The sequence below is a fragment of the Saccopteryx leptura genome, chromosome 11 (genome assembly GCF_036850995.1).
Source record: "Saccopteryx leptura isolate mSacLep1 chromosome 11, mSacLep1_pri_phased_curated, whole genome shotgun sequence".
NCBI lineage: Eukaryota > Metazoa > Chordata > Mammalia > Chiroptera > Emballonuridae > Saccopteryx > Saccopteryx leptura.
Window position 1 is genome coordinate 75,298,354 of NC_089513.1, and position 19,696 is coordinate 75,318,049.

Sequence of the window (19,696 nt, forward strand, 5' to 3'; positions counted from 1 at the left end):
CGGTTGGCGGGCGGCACGGCGGGGTCTAAGGGGCCGGCATCGGGTGGAGCCCCGCCACCTGCGTCCGGGTGGAGAATCCTGCGGGGTGGACGGGCTGGGAGCCCCGGCCCCGCCCCGACGCCTCGCTCAGAAGTCCCCGGACGCGCGGCGCCCGGGCATGCTCTTTCGCCTTGTGCCCCGTTAGAGTTAAATCCCGGCCGAGCGGGAGCCAAGCCCGAGGATGCGGGCGGCGACGTGTCCTCCCGCCGCCATTGCGCAGGGGGCGCGAGTGACGGTCTCCCCGGGTGCGCTCTGCGGGCACCCTAGTCCCCGGGACCCGCGCAGCCGCCCCGAGCACCGCGCGGGAGTGCTCCGCACGGCTTCGCGGGCCGCAGTGGGTGGATGTTCCGACGCCCGCGGGAGCGTTTGTTGGGACCTGCTGCGCGCCCGTGCTTGACGCCCGCGGCTTTGGCTGGTGCACCGCTCCCCCAGACTCAACCCGCCAGCACCCGCTGGTCGCCGCGGGCCGCAGCGGGCAGACCCTGCGCGCCCGTGCCAAGTGCAAGAGCCGAGCCGTCCAGGCGCCGACGGTCGCCCGGGGTCGTGGGGACACTGCTTGGCGTGCCTCTCCGGGACTGTAACTGGGGCCGGTCTGGTGCGTCACATGAGTGACTGACGGCGTTACCTGGGGGAGGAGACGGGGCCGAGCTGGGCTGGCTTGGGGGCGGGCTGGGAACGGGAAAACCGCGCTTCCCGGGATCGGCCTGCGGTTCGGCCGGAAGCGGAACGTCAGCGAGGGGCGGGCGACGCGGGGACGGTCCCCGCTGCCGGCGCGCGCTCTGCGGGTGGTGCAGAGGCCACGGGTGTGCACGCTGCTGCTGCTGCTGCTGCTGCTGCTGCTGGGGTCAGAAAGCGCGCGCGCGCACACACACACACACACACACACACACACACACACACGAGCACGCGAAACACCCCTTCCCTTCCGTGACGACCGAGCTGCAAGCCGTTGCCCCGGCGGCCCCGCGGCGATCTTGCTCTCGAGGTAAGGGAATCGCAAAACGCCCTCGCGTTCAAAATGTTTGCAACGAGGGTGATGCATGTTTTGCTCCGGTTCTTGGAACTTTGGCGGAGCTGGGGGGTGGGGGTGGGGAGCGGGAGTAGGTAGTGAGTCGGTGGTTTTATTTTTGAAAGTATAACTTATTCTCCGATTTAAAAAAAACGTTCATGATCATTAAAACTGCTTTGCCTAAACAGCTCGATTCCAGAAATTAAGTTCTGGAAAGAGTATTTTCACTTTGCCTTTCTTGAAGTGTTATTTCACGAGTGTTTTATCTTAAACGTAGAAATGCTTTCAGTAACATTTACTTCTCTATCTCCGGAAGCTTTTATATTAGTCATAGACTTTGATTTTTACTCCGACGTTAGTGGATGCAAACCAGGTTAGAGATAGATAAAAATTTGCATGGCAATTGGGTTTTTCTACAAAACTGCTTTATTTCAGTATGATGTAACTTAGTGGGGAGAGGATGTATAAAAATAACCAAATTTCAGCAACTGATTTTCATAACTCAAGGTCAGCTGTACTTAATGTATTCTGCCTTTGAAAATAAATTGCGCGGTATGGTGATCACCAGCAGGAAAGGGGGTTCTTTGGAGGCAGAGGAGGGTAAAAGCAGAATAAATGGTGATGGAAGGAGACTTGGGGTGCTGAACACACAATGCAACATGCAGATGATGTATCCTAGAATTGTACACCTGAACCCTATGTAATTGTATTAACCAATGTCACCCCACTTAATTCAATAAATAAAACAATGAAATTGTGCATTTTATCCTATACTGCTATAAATGAGAAATTATACCACCAGTTTATGGAGAAATCTGGAGTACCCCTTTTCAAATAGTTTTTAAATGAGTTGGAGAAATTAAAGTTTAATTTCAGTTCTGTTGGTTTCCCAGGACTCCCTGATTCCCCTCCTCCCCACCCCAGATATGTAGCATAGGCTTTCTGTGACTGGAAAGGCCTTCAGTGGCATTGCCACTCAAAGCTTTCGTTCTTGGATGGCATAATTACCAACTTCAACACCAAAGGCGTCTTATTGGAAGTATAAATTGTATACTGTTTAAACCAGGAAAAGTTCCATGAGTGGAAAATGGTTGGCTGTGTCTCACTTCCCGTGCCATCCTGAGATAACATTTATATATGTTAACCAGTATATGTTGTCAAAGCTAAAGTCAGTTTCATTCATTCAGCAGTCATTTCATGAGTGTCTGCTGCGTGCTAGGCTCTGTGCTGGGCACCGGGTGGGTAGAGGGAGGTGGGTTGCAATGCCCGGGAAGCCCATGTTCTTTCCCCGGAGGAGTTTATGGAAGAAGAGGCTGATGTGAGGACGGGGCTGGAGACGTGCCGATCAGTTCAGGTTTGTAGAACTGTGGTGTTCACGTGCACAGAGCTGCCCTTGGTGCAGTGAGGAGAGACGTCCCTCACTCACTGCGACTCTGATACATACTACGTCCTCCTTGTGCCCACTCAATAACTTGTATCATGAAAGGAACCGTCAAAAGTGGTGCTTGAGCTCTTCTCCCGTGGTCATTACAGATACAGTATCTTTAAAGTCTCCAGCCAGATTCTTAATTCCTTCATATATTACAAGCTTAAGTGGGTTTATAAGATTATAAAATAGATGATAGAGGAATGAACATTTTAAAGCTAAATAAAGGGATCTCTACTTTGAACTGTTGATATTTGTTTATATCATCTCCTACTAATTAATTGCATTAGGTTAACTCTGCAGACCATATGGGGCGGGCGGCGGGGGGGGCCTGCTTTTCAGACATGTGATGGAGGGCTGAGAGAAATGAGAGCGAAGAGGGTGAAGGGGCAGAAGCGTGTTTCTAGCCAGGGGCCCCGCTCCTTGGGGGGAGCCCGCAGTCAGGGATAGGAAGGACGCCATCTGTCGTTCCTCGGCCATCAGCCCTGGCATGTATCCACCACCCTATTTTAGGTGCTATGATTTTTTAGATGCTTCACATTGAATGCCCCGTGAGTCATTAGTGGAAAAAGGAGTAGTGGTGGTGGATAAAACTACAGATACTTAAGAACCCAGAAACTGAATACAGGTAGAAACTGAATTGCGCGTGTGTTCAGAGAGTTTGCGCGACAGCGCATCTCTGTTCTGGTTCCAAACGTGTAAACCCAGGAGACAGTGGGGATGATCTGAGCCTCGGCTGCTGGAGGCTTAAGAGAAAGATGAAAACAAAAACCCAGCGGTATCAGCTCCAACCCCTGGGAACGCAGGGTCTGCCTCGTTGCCTAAGTGTAATTTTTAAAACGGAAAATAGCCTGTTTTAATTCATAGAAATAATTTAAAGCCTGTGGACAACAGCATTAAAAACCTTTTTTTTTTTTTAATTACCTGCTGATTGACCAAAACATCACAGAAAATTTATTGATTTCCCTTAATAGCATCGAGAGAGCCTGTTCCTATCAATTACTGGAGCCAGAGGAAAACAGCTGAAACGATCACAGGATGAGGTAAGCGCCAGTATTTTTTTTTAAAGCCGCTCTGTTTAGGTTGTGATAAAATAGGCATATTTGCCATCTGAACCCATTTTTAAGTGTGTAGTTCAGCAGCATTAGGTATATTCACATTATCGAACAGCCCATCTCTAGAACTTTTTCACCTTGCGGAACAGAAATTCTGTACCCATTAAATAACTCCCCACTTCCCCTCCCCCCAGGCCCCCGCAGCCACCCTTCTGCTCTCTGTTTCTGTGACATGGACGGCTCCAGGTTCCTCGTGCGAGTGGAATCCTAGAGCGTTTGTCTTTTTGCGTCTGGGTTATTTCGTTTAAGCATTAATGTTCTCAAGGTTCATCCATGCTGGAGCATGTGTCGGAAGTCCCTGCTAGTTTATAGCTGAATAATACTCCACTGTGTGTCTGTACCGCATCTTGTCCATCTGTTCCTTTGTTGCTGGACACTGGGGTTGCCTCCACCCTTCGGCTATGGTGAACAATGCTTCTGTGAACATGGGGGAAGTACCGGTATTTTTATCAGAGCAACAGTATTCCCTAAAGAGCTACCTTTGTTTCCTTGGAAGCGAAAGTTCTGTGAGCCAAATACTGTGAGGCCTCTTTTAGGCCTTATCTATTGAAATAGTAATCCAGATTGTAGGGTAAAGTCAATACCTGTAAAGTTGAAATATTCTTGTGGACCAGAACAAAGCTGAAAATAGAGAAAGACCCTGAAAATACAAAGAGGCTCAAGTGTGAGAGTCAGCAGTTTTCCCTGACTTACCCCTCCTCCCGGGACTCAGGGGAAAATTCTTTTAATATTCTCAACGTCAGCTGTCCCAACTACAGAGTGGGATGGATATCTTTTTAATTCCCTTGTTTCCAGTTTGAGATATTATGTAACATTAAGGGGGAAGAGGTGTGACAACTTTCATTACTGTTGTCGCTAAGCTGTGTGAGGCAGAAATGGGGTGGATGTCCTCCTCGTTACCATCCCTAGGGCTGGCACGTGGCACACACCCATAAATATTTGTGATGGACTAATGTCTGCCATGTATATATTTTGACCTTCCTTTAATAACGTTAGAAAGTGCCCTGGCCAGTTGGCTCAGTGTTAGAGCCTTGGCCCAGCTTGTGGAAGTCCCTGGTTCCATCTCCCAGCCAGGGCACACAGGAGAAGCGCCCATCTGCTTCTCCACCCTTCCCCCTCTCTTTTCTCTCTGTGTCTCTCTTCCCTTCCCGCAGCCAAGGCTCCACTGGAGCAAAGTTGGCCCTGGGTGCTGAGGATGGCTCTATGGCCTCTGCCTCAGGTGCTAGAATGGCTCAGATTGCAGCGGAGCAACACCCCAGATGGGCTGAGCATCGCCCCCTGGTGGGCATGCCGGGTGGATCCTGGTTGGGTGCATGCAGGAGTCTGTCTGTCTGCCTCCTCGCTTCTCACTTCAGAAAAAAAAAATTAATAATGTAAGAAAACTCAGTGGCTTCCATGCTAGGCTTGCTATCTCAAACTGTTTATAAATCATGCTTATGAAAACCTGTTCCTCTTGAAGAAGTGATTTGCAGGTGTGAGTGTGTTGCTGGAAACCAGTATTGTGTACATCAGGGGTCTCCAAACTTTTTACACAGGGGGCCAGTTCAGTGTCCCTCAGACCGTTGGGGGACCGCCACATACAGTGCTCCTCTCACTGACCACCAGTGAAAGAGGTGCCCCTTCCGGAAGTGCAGCAGGGGGGCCAGATAAATGGCCTCAGGGGGCTGTATGTGGCCTGCGGGCGTAGTTTGGGAACGCCTGGTGTACATAGAATATTCCAGGGGTCTGTTGCCTAACATCTTTGCCTCCCTCCATTTTCTTGGGACTAAAACAGAGAGAAGTTCAAATGCAAAGCTACCCTATTGCAGAATGGCAAAAGTGATAAACTTACACTCCTTTTGGGAACTAACTTTGTATGGCACGGTGCTGAGCTAAAAATTCTTTTCTACTTCTGGGCTTTTTTCCTAGGATGCACTGACTCCTCAGATCCTACGTGTCTTAGATGTTGCTCTTAGAAATAGGGCCATTCCTTCCGCCTTAATATATGTCCATGGGATTGGTCCTATCCTAACATCATCACCATCACCACTACAATTGCTGTGATGAATGGGTAATTCTAGCAGCAGGTGGCGAGGCTGGAGGGAGATTTTCTCTAGCATAGTGTGGAGAGGACCTCACCTTCAGCCTCAGGAACAAGCGGCTGGACTCAGGGGGTGGTGCTTTATAAAGACTTTCTGCCTGATATTTATACTACTTCCTCTTAATCAGTGAGGATAACGCCAACCTACGTGATTGGTAGTAGCTGCCTAAGAAGTCTTGAGAAGGAATGTGATGCTTTTCGTAGGCTTTTGGGGGGCAAAAGCAAAATGAAGGTCAGGACTGCTAGGCAGCCTTCACCTGGGCAGGCAGGATGGAGCAGGGGAGGGGGGTGGAGACACAGGTACTGGCGTGGCCCCGGTCCCTGTGTCAAACGCTGCCCCTGCTGTTGACTGCGAGCTGGGTCACCAGCACCGGAGCGGCCACTCACCGGCTGCCAGCAGGAGGGCTTGACCTTCAGTGGAGCCAGCACGGGAACGCGCCCCGCGGCTCGCAGCCGGGGGTGACCTGATGCAGCGACATCTGTGCGTCCAGATGCGACCCCGTAGTAAATGTAGCTGTTCGTCAACACTCTTTAACAATTGCTTCAGAACTCAATAGTAAGGGCAGGACGAAGCCTTCTCAATCAGGGGTTTTCCGCCTTTTTTACACTTGAGGGATCAGCGAAAATAGTAGAATGACTTCGGGGCCTGCTAAGGCAGAAATCACCCTGAGCATAAACGAATTCAGCTGAGGTCATTGGGTCTGTAACCTTCCTACAATATCAGGGTCTGTAACCTTCATACAACATCAGGGCAGACCAGCACGAAGTTTCTCGCAAACCAGTCCGTGGACTGGCGGTTGAAAAACGCTGTTCAAATGGAGAGGATTAAAATGGGCTGTCGACGATCGTAATAGCCACAGTGAATTGGTAGTTCCGGGAGAAAGGTACGAGGCTAGAATTATCCAGCATACTTCAGACCAGGGTGTGCTGTCAGTGGAAAAAACAAGTCGCTTTCACCCTGATAGCCTTAGCCAGTGCACAGCACAGGTGATCCAGGTTTTAGTTGTCAGAATGGCCTGATCTCAGCGTGGCCCGTGGGGTGACACCCTCACCGCACGTGACCCGAAAGGTGTGGGGTCGGGAGCGTGGACGGATGTCGAGACAGTGCCAGCAGCCGAGAGTGACCGGCACAGAGCGTGCTGCACGGAGGAGCGGGGACGGGCTCTGTGGCGGGCGGGCCACGGCTGTGCATCCGCAGTGAGACTCCTGCCCGCTCACTGTCCTCTCTGTATGGAGAGCAGACGAGGGCACCTGTCCGTGCTGCACAGAGGAGCGGGGACGGGCTCTGTGGCGGGCGGGCCACGGCTGTGCATCCGCAGTGAGACTCCTGCCCGCTCACTGTCCTCTCTGTATAGAGAACAGACGAGGGCACCTGTCCGTGCTGCACAGAGGAGCGGGGACGGGCTCTGTGGCGGGCGGGCCACGGCTGTGCGTCCGCAGTGAGACTCCTGCCCGCTCACTGTCCTCTGTCTGGAGAGCAGACGAGGGCACCTGTCCGTGCTGCACAGAGGAGCGGGGACGGGCTCTGTGGCGGGCGGGCCACGGCTGTGCATCCGCAGTGAGACTCCTGCCCACTCACTGTCCTCTCTGTATGGAGAACAGACGAGGGCACCTGTCCATGCTGCACAGAGGAGCGGGGACGGGCTCTGTGGCGGGCGGGCCACGGCTGTGCATCCGCAGTGAGACTCCTGCCGGCTCACTGTCCTCTCTGTATGGAGAGCAGACGAGGGCACCTGTCCGTGCTGCACAGAGGAGCGGGGACGGGCTCTGTGGCGGGCGGGCCACGGCTGTGCATCCGCAGTGAGACTCCTGCCCGCTCACAGTCCTCTCTGTCTGGAGAGCAGACGAGGGCACCTGTCCATGCTGCACAGAGGAGCGGGGACGGGCTCTGTGGCGGGCGGGCCACGGCTGTGCGTCCGCAGTGAGACTCCTGCCCGCTCACTGTCCTCTCTGTCTGGAGAGCAGACGAGGGCACCTGTCCGTGGTGTAGCCTGCGGGGAGAGGGTGTCCCGAGTGGGAGGACAGGGAGGCTGTGACGTCGTCAGGCACAATCACGTCTCGTTCTTTCCAGCTCTAAGAGTTGTTTCTTTTCTTTTTTTCTTAAAGGGATTTTTCAAATATCTAGAAACTCTTCCTTGATTTCTGTGTTCAGTGTTTTTATAAGTAAATTTCTTGGAACCTCCTTCTTCCTCATTTCTGGCTTTTGTACCTGAACGAGTGGTCGAGTGGGTCTGGGACACGTGCTGAGATGCATGTGATGTCCCAGCTGCCAAGATACAGGATAAGGACCTGCCGAGGAGGCTGATGGAGGCCCGCGGAGGAGGCGGGGACGTCTGCGGTCAGGCGCAGGGAGGGCAGGGACCTGCTGCAGCCAGCCGTGCTCCGGAAGGAGCCCAGGGCGCAGGGGAGCTGCGGAAAGAGCCAGGGGTCCGAGTCCTGGGTCTCTGTGACACTGTCCATGAGACCCGACTCCTCACCTCTCCGATGGGGAGCTTTGATTAGACAGGGTGTGTCAGTGAGTGTGCAAGCCACACTCGTCGGCTCCTTGTTCACCTGCTGTCGGTAGCGTCTCCAGTGGATCCCCCGGGCGCAGCGGGGGCCAGGGGGGCGCGTGGCTGACCTCAGTGCCTCGTGATCCTCGGCCGAACCTGGGCTTGACGCCGGGCGGTACACCCCCAAGCCCACGAAGCAGGTTCTCCCGGAAGGAAACCCTAACTCCACTACCAGAATGGTTTCATCTTCTTGGCCCTGGCCGGGTAGCTCAGTTGGTTAGAGCGTTTTCTTGCAGGTTTGATCCCTGGTCTGGGCACATACAAGAATCAAGCAATGAGTGTGTAAATAAGTGGAACAACAAATCAGTATTTTCCTCTCTCTCCCTTCCTTCCTCTCTAAAATCAATAAAAAAAAATTTTAAAGTATTTAAATCGCTCAGTCATCTTGAGAGCGTTAACCTCTGTAAGCATCCAAACGGATAAATGAGTATAATAATAGCAGCAGAGAAACGAGACCCTGTCACTCCCTGATCAGAACCCTCGGGGGCTGCCTGTCACGGGCGGAACAGAGGACGGGCCCCTCGTCCAGCCTGACCAGATCCCCCACCGGCTGGCCCTCCCTTGTCTTGTCACTCTGGTTATCTCTTGTCATGACCGCCATCCCAAACGGTCTTTGAGTTTGCGTGCTTGGTCATTTCTCTCCCTGTTGTCCACTCTGCTGCTGCCAGCGGAGAGACCCTATCTCACCTTGCAGTGTAACCACAGAACCGAGCCTGGGCCACACAGTAAACGCTCAGTAGCTGTGTGTTTAATTGGCTAGACGGATAAGCCCACACATACTGTGACAAGCAGAGCGCGTCGTCCAGGGTCTAGGAAGTAATACAAGCAGTCCCGGGGCTACCAGCGAGGGGGGTTCCGTAGGTTGGAAAGTGCGTTATGTATTTATAAGCGCAGGAAGGTACAAATAAGTGCTGTGTGAAGACACACATCTGTCAAGTTGCGTTTCGTAGGTAAACATACCTGTTTCAACGTACACACAAGTTCGACTTAAGAACAAGCCCACAGAGCCCGCCCGGCTCGTCACCCGGGGACCGCTGTAAAGCGCTGTCATTGTTTACTGCTGCCGCTGCCATTACTGTCTGCTCTATGTGTGAGGGTTCTGCACGTGCCTTCATCTGGGAAAAAGTTGACTGCCGAAAAGTAAACACAGCCAGTGCTCGACATACGACCACGATTGGTTCCGACAGACCGGTCGTAACACGATTTGGTTGTAAATTGAGTAGGCTATATGTACAGTACTGTGAAATGATGTTATAAAAATCTTTAAGTCATATTTTATCATAATTTTCTTTCATTATTGTTATATATCATAATTTTCTTCGTTCATTTTATGCCATTTGTATCATCTCTACACCATTTTGTTTCTTATTTTTACATTCGTCAGGTTTAAGTAAAACACTGCATTACCAGTACAACTAGTTTAATATTTGCAAAACATACAAAATTACAAAATGCAGGTGCATACAAATATACAAAATACGGGTGTAAAAAAATACCATAGGAAACATTTTCCCAATGGCAAAACATACCAAAATATATAAACATACGAAATATTTTACTGGCTGCTGGTGCTTGACTGCGGATCGTTGATGTCATCTGAGGCAGCAGTCATGGCTAGCGATTGTGGTCATAAAGTCGAATGGTCATAAGTTGCATAGGTCGTAAGTCGATCAATACCGTATAAAGTCTTCGTATATCAGAACGTCAGATTGTACACCTTAAATGCATACGGTTCCTATGTGTCAATAAAGCAGTGTGATAAATGGGTGTACTAGAAGGGAAATACCCTGTCTGAAAACAATCTCAGTTCCAAATTTTTCATAGTGAAATGAAGGAAAATTTTAATTTTTTTTTTTTTTTTTTTTTTGTATTTTTCTGAAGCCAGAAACGGGAAGAGACAGTCAGACAGACTCCCGCATGCACCCAACCGGGATCCACCCGGCACGCCCACCAGGGGGCGATGCTCTGCCCCTCCGGGGCGTCGCTCTGCCGCGACCAGAGCCACTCTAGCGCCTGGGGCAGAGGCCAAGGAGCCATCCCCAGCGCCCGGGCCATCTTTGCTCCAGTGGAGCCTCGGCTGCGGGAGGGGAAGAGAGAGAGAGGAAGGAGAGGGGGAGGGGTGGAGAAGCAGATGGGCGCTTCTCCTGTGTGCCCTGGCCGGGAATCGAACCCGGGACTTCTGCACGTCAGGCCGACGCTCTACCACTGAGCCAACCGGCCAGGGCCAAGGAAAATTTTAAACTGCACTGCTTACCTCTCTTCCTGTGTGGTGTGTAGCTATTGAGTCTGCAGCTGCCAAGCTAGCAGGCCCTGGGGGGTGGGGGAGGGCTTATTCACTGGCCTGATTATCCTAGGCCAGACCAGCCCATCAAGGAGGCGGGGAGGACCGAGACATATCACCAGCTAAAATAAGCTTACTCGCTCTCCCCACTGCAAAAACGAAAAAACAGGTTGACCAGCGGGACGCTCACCTCCCCTGTCCGCCCCTCCTCCAGGTGCGGCCCCGTCTGCAGACTCCCCGGCCGGGTGCTGGGCCTCCGGCTGCTCCGCATCTCCTTGGTGGTCGTCCTCATGTTACTCCTGGTGGCCGGGGCCTTGACCACGTTCCTCCCCAACAACAGAGACGACAAGCTGCTCCCGTCCTCGCGTAGGGACGCCAGAGCCCCGGGCCGGGCCCCCCTGGACTCCTTCACGCTGGTCATGCAGACGTACAACAGGACCGACCTGCTGCTGCGGCTGCTGAACCACTACCAGGCCGTGCCGCACCTGCACCGGGTGATCGTGGTCTGGAACAACGTGGGGGAGAGGACCCCCGAGGAGCTGTGGGACTCCCTGGGGCCCCACCCCGTCCCCGTGGTCTTCAAACGGCAGGCCACCAACAGGATGCGGAATCGGCTGCAGGCCTTTCCGGAGCTGGAGACCAGCGGTGAGTGGCCACTGGCCCGAGCGGGGGGCCTCCTGCGGGCGTCTGGCCTCCCTGCCGTCTCGGGGGTCTGCAGGAGATCAGGGAAGTTGAATCCCAGGGAAGCACTTTGAAAAACGTAAGGGACAGTTTCCAGGACGTCGGGAAGCAGTGTCCTGGGCGGGAAAGCACGGACGTGTCACAGCTGTGACAGGCTCAGGCGGTGCAGGGGGATCGTGCGTCCCAGACGGCAGCGAGATGCGCCTGAACTTACGCTTTACCTTGCGCTCTGCGGATCTGCCGCCGCCGCCTTTTTCCTGCCATTCATGGCCGTTATGTGAGGCTATGATTTGCTTTAAAGAACCTGGGTGTTACTTATTTATAGGTTCAGTAGTTTCTGTGATGATGGAGGATAACTACACGATCATTTCCCCCTCAGACAGTTATAAAAATCAGTTACAGTTCAAATAAAGACTTCTAGATAAGTCTTTCCAAGAATGCGTGTCTTGTTGACGAATTTTGTTAGGCAGCACCTCATTTGGATGCTCTATAGACACACCTGTGTATCTTTCTCATTTTGTTTTTCTTTCCAAACCGTTTTTGGCTTCCTTACTTTTTTTTTTTTCTCTTTTCATTTCAGCGGTGTTGATGGTAGATGATGACGTGCTAATTAGCGCCCAGGACCTTGTTTTTGCTTTCTCCGTTTGGCAGGTAAGGTTGCTGGTATCCTTTGCAAAGTCGCCCGCATAGAGTCCCCTGCGGTGTTGAAGCAGAGCAGCTGGTGTGATGTGGGCGTCACCCCACGCGGTGCAGGCAGCGTTGTCCGAAGGGTGGATCCGTTTGCGGGGGAGGGGGGTGTCATCATGATTTCCTGTGCCCGGGCGAGCCCACCTGAAGGTCGTGCTGTCCTTTACCTATGTCTGATTAAATGTGGGACTCCGAGGAGAAGAGCTCGAGCCACCTGCCACCACCTGCTGGAGAGCAGCGTGGAGGAGGCCGGGCGTGTGCGGCGGCGAAGGCTGGAATCCGCAGGTGTGTGCTGCCAGGCCACAGACATGCGTCTCAGTGAGAGGCATACCTTTGTATTAATAGTGGGAGTAAAGTTCGTTAAAAGAAAGCATTTATTACAGCCACAAAATCCAATCCTGATTCCAAGGTCATTGTTTAGAGATGAGTAATTCTGTGTGCTCCCGTGCGGAGGCAGGATGGATTGTTTTCTTCCTGAACCCGGGCTTTGGTAAGCGGGGACAGGCTGCTCACTACTCCACTGTTCTCGAAACAGCCCTCTCCTGCTGGACACGTGGTGACAGGGGGCTTGCACGACGGTTACCTGAGCCAGACTGCATGCAAACACTCGGAAACCCTGTCAGACATTTATTGTAGGTACTCTGCTACCTAATGATTGGTCTAACGACCCTGCTTAATTAGTTTCTTGGGGTAGAACGCCATTAGGTATTCCTGGTGTCTGCTCACAGACTCTGCAGATTTCACCATCTCCAGACGTCAGGTTTTAACTTCACGCCTCTGCACTGGTCAGCACACATTTTCCATATCAGCAGTGTTTTCTGCCCTGTAAGTAAAAGCTTCTTAGGCAAAAAGTTCTAATGTAGCACTCCAGCTGTGAGATTTCTATTTCAGGTAAAAAAAAAATCAATCCCTCTAAAATGTCAGGTTTGGGGACAAGGAGGTTGGGTGAGGGGGAATATGAGGACTGGTTAATCAGAACAATGCGAGTAGGCCATAATTAAAGATGGGTAAGTATGATTTAAGGTTTCATAAAAACATCAAGAACAATTGTAATCCATTGCCATGGCGATCTGACCCTTGACGCTCACTGCCACGGTGCCCCGCACAGGGTGACCTGACCCCTGATGCTCACCGCCACGGTGCCCCGCACAGGGTGACCTGACCCCTGACGCTCACCGCCACGGTGCCCCGCACAGGGTGACCTGACCCACGGTGCCCCACACAGGGTGACCTGAGCCCTGATGCTCACCGCCACGGTGCCCCGCACAGGGTGACCTGACCCACGGTGCCCCGCACAGGGTGACCTGACCCACGGTGCCCCGCACAGGGTGACCTGACCCACAGTGCCCCGCACAGGGTGACCTGACCCCTGATGTCACCACGACGGTGCCCCACATAGGGTGACCTGACCCATGGTGCCCCGCACAGGGTGACCTGACCCCTGATGCTCACCACGACGGTGCCCCGCACAGGGTGACCTGACCCCTGATGCTCACCGCCACGGTGCCCCGCACAGGGTGACCTGACCCACGGTGCCCCACACAGGGTGACCTGACCCACGGTGCCCCACACAGGGTGACCTGACCCACGGTGCCCCACACAGGGTGACCTGAGCCCTGATGCTCACCGCCACGGTGCCCCGCACAGGGTGACCTGACCCCTGATGCTCACCGCCACGGTGCCCCGCACAGGGTGACCTGACCCCTGATGCTCACTGCCACGGTGCCCCACACAGGGTGACCTGACCCCTGATGCTCACTGCCACGGTGCCCCACACAGGGTGACCTGACCCCTGATGCTCACTGCCACGGTGCCCCACACAGGGTGACCTGAGCCCTGATGCTCACCGCCACGGTGCCCCGCACAGGGTGACCTGACCCCTGATGCTCACTGCCACGGTGCCCCGCACAGGGTGACCTGACCCCTGATGCTCACCGCCACGGTGCCCCGCACAGGGTGAGGCCGTGGGACAGAGACAGCAAGGCCAGACCCCGGTCTGCCTTCCCTCGCACCACGCCTCCCCTTCTGGGGCTCTCGGCTTCCCCTCTGCCCGTCGCTGCACTGTCTGCCACTCCCCCTCGACTGTGCAGAAACGGTCCGTCCCCTCAGAAGCCCCCAGCCTCTCTGCCCCTCCCTTGGCCGTCCGGTCGCCTCCCAGCAGCACTGCTGTCACCCTGTGACCCCTCCCCGCACTGGCACCCTCCTCACAGCCCGGTAGCGCCTTGTCCGCCCAGCACGCTGTGCCCTCTCTGGACTCTGAATTCTTTTGTCAGTGTCAGGACGTCCAGACCTGTCACAAATTTTTATAAAAATTCATTTGAGCCAAACAGAGGACATGCCTGGAAGCCAGGGCTCAGCAGACGGAGGGAAATGCTTCCTGGAATGCAGCTTGCAGCTGCTCTCGTGCATCGTGAAGTGAGGAGGGCGGGAGAGGCAGGCAGGGCTGGGCTCAGCAGACGGAGGGAAATGCTTCCTGGAATGCAGCTTGCAGCTGCTCTCGTGCATCGTGAAGTGAGGAGGGCAGGAGAGGCAGGCAGGGCTGGGCTGGCAGCGGCCAGAGTCGGCCTTTCCATCTCACGGCACACAGAAACGGACCCCTGAAGTTCTATGGCACATCGAAACTAGATTCTTTTGTCGATTTGACCAAAAAAAGGGGGGGGGGGTATCATTTTGCTTCATCCACACCAGATAGATATTGTTGTATTGGCTGTTGTCATTTTTTATTTGACACTCTTAAGGAAAAAGAGGTCAGTGCCCCCACAACGGATTGGGGATTAGAGGGTAGTTAAGGTCATGTGCTCCCTGCAGGGTGGTTTTGCTTATTTCAAAGGTGTGTTCACCTAGATGCACGTAACCATGGACAGGGCCAGCTTAAGGCAAAGATGGACCTTTCACTAAAGAAGTTACAGGGCTGGGGCGGGGCTGCCCACTGTGACCTGCCCGGTTAGGGGTTTATGATCAGGTCATTGTGAGGTGACTTCCAGTAGAGCCCTTTTCTGTGCATACTTTGAAATGAGAAGTGACCCAGCCTGAGTGTGAGTGTGTGTGTGTGTGTGTGTGTGTGTGTGTGTATGTATTCCTAGTTTAGTGTCTGTAAATGAGTGAAACTCAAATTATTTATGAACTTAAACGAACCCTTCCAGCCCCATAAGTTCTTACCTCTTTGATATACATTACTGGTTTTCTTCAGTTTGCCAATTATTATTTTTTTTTATTTTAGTCACTCTCACTTTAATATTATTGTTTTATTTCTATCCTTTCTTCAATCACCCTGACACATCTCATTTTGTATATATATTTGTGTTTTTAAAAAGGAAACCCCAGGCTGAAAAGGGATAAAAATATCACCTTGTCTAAAACCAACACTGAAGTTTCCGGAACATCAGCACCAGCATGAGAAAACAGTAACAGCATACACTACGTGTAGCTCCATAATTTTACATTTAAGAGAGAACAGTTTTCCGTAATAATCACATTATGCCTTATCTCCTACAACAGGCGTCCCCAACTGCAGCCCCGCTGCACTTCCAGAAGGGCACCTCTTTCATTGGTGGTCAGTGAGAGGAGCACTGTATGTGGCGGCCCTCCAACGGTCTGAGGGACAGTGAACTGGCCCCCTGTGTAAAAAGTTTAGGGACCCCTGTCCTAGAACAAATAGTGCTCACACAGTCAACCTCTATGAAGCAAAGCTTTGAAGAGCCAGACTCTTGGGTGACTAGAGTTTATCAATATCAGATAATGTTTGAATGCAGAGAACATCTGTGAGGTTAGAGATCTGGGTGGCGGTAGAATTCGACCTGTAAACTCATCAAGACGGGGATCGACGGGTTGCCTGGAACGAGATGAAACCAGGAATAAAATAAAGTCAGCAAATTCGTTTCATTCTCCCTGTAATAATTCAGTGCCTTTTTCACCATGTCTGCGCTAAAGAAATATCCCACTTCCCTGTTCTTTCTCCCATCTGTTCAGCAATTTCCTGATCAGATTGTAGGGTTTGTGCCGAGAAAGCACGTCTCCACGGCGTCCGGCGTCTACAGCTACGGAGGTTTTGAGCTGCCGAGCCCAGGCTCGGGGGACGGGGACCAGTACTCCATGGTGCTGATCGGCGCCTCCTTCTTCAGCAGCAAATACCTGGACCTCTTCCAGAGGCAGCCGGCGGCCGTCCACGCGCTGATAGACGAGACGCAGAACTGCGACGACATCGCCATGAACTTCCTCGTCGCCCGGCACACCGGGAAGGCTTCGGGGCTGTTCGTGAAGCCCGTCAACATGGGCAGTTTAGAGAAGGAGAGCAGCGGGGGCCACGCGGGCCTGTGGCACCGGGCCGAGCACTTCCTGCAGAGGTCGCACTGCGTCAACAAGCTGGCCCGCCTCTACGACGGCATGCCCCTGCAGTACTCCAACCTCATGGTCTCCCAGTTCGGCTTCCCCTACGCCAACCACAGGAGTAAGGTGTGAGGTCCGGCGGAAACGGGACCGCCGAGGGCCTGAGTCGCTTCTCCACACTCTGTGGTTGATTGTTTCGTTTTTTTTAAACAACATCATGAACTTTTATCCACTCCACAAGTCTCTACGAAGGAAGAAGTGTACAGTGCGTCTAGGGTATAGAAGTTACGTGAACCGCAAGTCCCAGGAGGCCGGGGAGCCTGCTTGTGGGGGCCTCCATCCGCGGAGGTGAGGATGTGACTCCTGCGCTGGCGCTTGGTTGTTGACCTTCCGAGACCGGCCTTCAGTTTCTTTGGCTGCTGGCATTTGTGTCTCAGGACTTGAGAACAAGCTGTTTCACCCAAGGGTGGTCGCTTTCACTTTGGGCCTGAAATGCCTCTTCAGCAAAAGCCTGTGCTGTAGGGAAAAGCCATGTGAGGAGAGACTAGCCTCCCTCCCGCATCAACACAGCGAGCGCTGGCGACTCAGAGTGTCCCCGCGGCCCTCGCAGCCAGCCCTTCCCAGACGGACCGGCCCGGATTCAGTGCAGCGTGGTGCTCTGCTGGCTGGTGATGAGTCTGCTGCAACCGCAAGGGCCCGTTTCAGAGCTGAAGGATGGCTGGCGTTTTGCTTGATTCTCGCAAACGTTGCGTGGATCGCAGAAAAGCGCAGCTGACGTGTTTATATGCAACTTGTCCCTGAACCTGACCTTGCGATTGTACATCAATTCCTGTATTTTATGCAAACTATGTGTTGTTTAAGAAATGTGTGTAAAATAAGTCTTCTGAAAGAATGTTGAGTAAAAATGGGCAGAAGTGAAAGCCCTTAGCATCAAAAGATGCTTACTATTGGTACATCGGCAGCTCATAGACACTAAAGAGTGGTGTGGGTATACACAAAGTCAGTGTCTTGCGTGGAGAACTTTTATTTCTCAAAAAAGATCTAAGGCACTGTTCACCACTATGAAATTTTGACTATATAGCTCCACAGAAAAGAAAGAGATCCGAGTCGTAGCAGAGAACTTCTGCAGGGTGTCTGCACCAGCTGAGTCCTAAGTTGCCTCTGCTGTATGAACTGGTGTCTGTTCCATGGTGTGTGTTTGGTCCTTGTCATTACTGGCGGTAACTCTGTCTTCCTCCTCCACCTCCTCCTTTTCCTCCTCATCCTCTTCCTCTTTTTTTCCTCCTCTTCCTCCTCCTCCACCTCTTCCTCCCCCTCCTCCACCTCCTCTTCCTCCTCTTCTTCTTTCTCCTCTTCTTCTTCCTCTTCTTCCTCCTCCTCCTTGTCTTCCTCTTCTTCCTCCTCTTCCTCTTTTTCCTCCTCCTCTTCTTCCTCTCCACCCCACCCCCACCCATAATGCCATTATATTCTCACAATTAAAAAACTGTGAAAACGTGATAACCTGGCTTATGTTCCAGCGATAAGCTCTTTGTGCAGTTAGTTCATTGTGTGTCACTTCTGTACATTGGCGTGTGTGTGTGTGCGAGTTAATGCAGTCCGATAAAACCAGCAGAACACGGGACCTCACTAAAATCTATGATGTTAACTACCTGCTTTGTCCAGACTTGGTAGTGATTTTTTGGCTCTTGGGATCGCACTGTCAGATAAATAAAATACCCTTTTACCATTCAGGTGTTCTGTGTTAATTAAATGGATTCATGTTGTGATTGGTATTTTTTCAAATTTCTAAATAGTGTTCTAATACTCTGCTCAGGGTAAGGCAGAGAAAGGCATTAGCTAACATTCCTTGGTGGGTAAATATTCCCACATTTCTTTTTTCCATTTTGTGCTCTTAAACTTGTCTTAAGCATCACTTAGTTAATTGTGCCATGTTTTTCAGGTATTACAGGGCAAACACGAAAACAGAGTGAAGTACTGTCTGTTTACAGTGAAGCTGGGATTCTGCTAACACCGTCTCCCTGGGCACAGCTCTTAGTAAGCTCGGGCCTGAGCCCGGGGCAGGAAGGGTGTAGCTGAGGGTTACTGTGCAGCGGGGCCCTTGGCCTCACGCCCTTCTGACATCTCTTTACTTAGCCTCTCGGAGCCTCTCACCTGCCAGAGTGAGAGTCATGTCTACCTGGGGGTTGTAAGGAATGAAGGAGAGAGCTGTGTAAATAGAGCTCAGTGCCTTCCCCTTTTAAAGTGGTCGATACATGAATCTGTTGGGATGTGACATTGATAATAAGTGCAGTTAATTGTACAACTCACCACCTAGGTATAAGAAAGGTCCCGGACCCACCAGGTGACATTCGGGAAGTTGTTTCTACATAACAACGGGCAGAGAGCCATGACAGTTTTCGTTTTATTTTATTTCAGATGCCCTTTGTCTTCTTATTAAAACATGATGGCATACATGTTGTAGCAATTATGGCACATTCAGAACAGCATCAAGAAGAAATTAAAGCCCCAAACCACATTAACAATGTCTAGTCCTCTCGACTTCTCTAGGCACCTATTGTAAAGAATATGATTTATTTGGTATTTCATTGGCTAGATAAACCATAATCTATAGAATGAGTCATCTTACCATTTTATTGGATATTTTTTTACTATTACTATTTTTGGGAACGTATGTCCTTGACTTGCACGGACATCTTTGAGACTATAATGATTTCTTTAAAACCCAGGCCAAGACCTTGAGTGCCTGAATCTGTCTGGTTGTGTGAGTGTTTTTGGAGTGTTTGATACATATTGCTACATGCATCCGGCAGTGTTGCCATAGCTACATTGTTATCACATCTGAGAGCACCTGTTTCCCCTTCAGACTTTCCAACATTGCCTAGCACCTAACATTTTCTTTCAATTATTTTCCATCAAACAAAATACTCGCTCGATGCAGGACTCGGAAGGATTTGGGCTATGTTGAGAACTCGGTGTTAAGGCTGAGAAGTCATTCAGCTGTCAAATAAAAGGTTTCAAGTGCTTCCTGAAGCCTTCCTCCCAGGCTTGAGTGTAGGCTAATGAATTGCTGACCCTTTGCTGGTCCCGGGAATAAGACATTAAAAAGCCACAAAAAAAATGCTTGTTCCTTTCACAAGGACCTGGGCTGTGACCCCAAGAACAGGAGCAGCTAAGTGTGTGTGTGTGTGTGTGTGTGTGTGTGTGTGTGTGTGTGTGTGTGTGTTCGTGTGCGGGCACCTACATGCACTTTTAGTGGCAGTGGAAAGGGTGGGAGGTAGGGGAAGGGATGGAGTGGAGGGTGACGCCGTGACAGAAGAGGAATGTGGAGATTCCAGGTCTCACTGGGTGCTGCGGTTTATATGGTGAAATCCTCTACCCCACACTGTTTCCTAAACCAGCTTTCATTATTCTACTAAGGGTCCCCTCTCTCTCTCTCTCTCTCTCTCTCTCTCTCTCTCTCTCTCCCCCCCCCCACCTCCCCTTTCTTCCCTTCCTCCTTT

General features: G+C 51.9%; 1 protein-coding gene and 1 non-coding gene across 2 annotated transcripts; one reads left to right on the forward strand and one right to left on the reverse strand.

The window, feature by feature from the left end:
- The first annotated feature begins 38 nt into the window (after window positions 1-38).
- Window positions 39-17,458, forward strand: EXTL2 (exostosin like glycosyltransferase 2). The gene is made up of 5 exons (XM_066353331.1): window positions 39-1,024; window positions 3,449-3,517; window positions 10,717-11,147; window positions 11,764-11,834; window positions 15,840-17,458. The coding sequence occupies exons 2-5, from the start codon at window positions 3,513-3,515 to the stop codon at window positions 16,326-16,328; spliced, it is 996 nt and encodes a 331-aa protein (XP_066209428.1). The 5' UTR covers window positions 39-1,024; window positions 3,449-3,512; the 3' UTR covers window positions 16,329-17,458.
- On the reverse strand, window positions 10,371-10,446 carry TRNAV-GAC (transfer RNA valine (anticodon GAC)). Its single transcript has one exon. It is a non-coding gene; the product is annotated as a tRNA-Val (tRNA).
- Window positions 17,459-19,696: the final 2,238 nt, after the last annotated feature.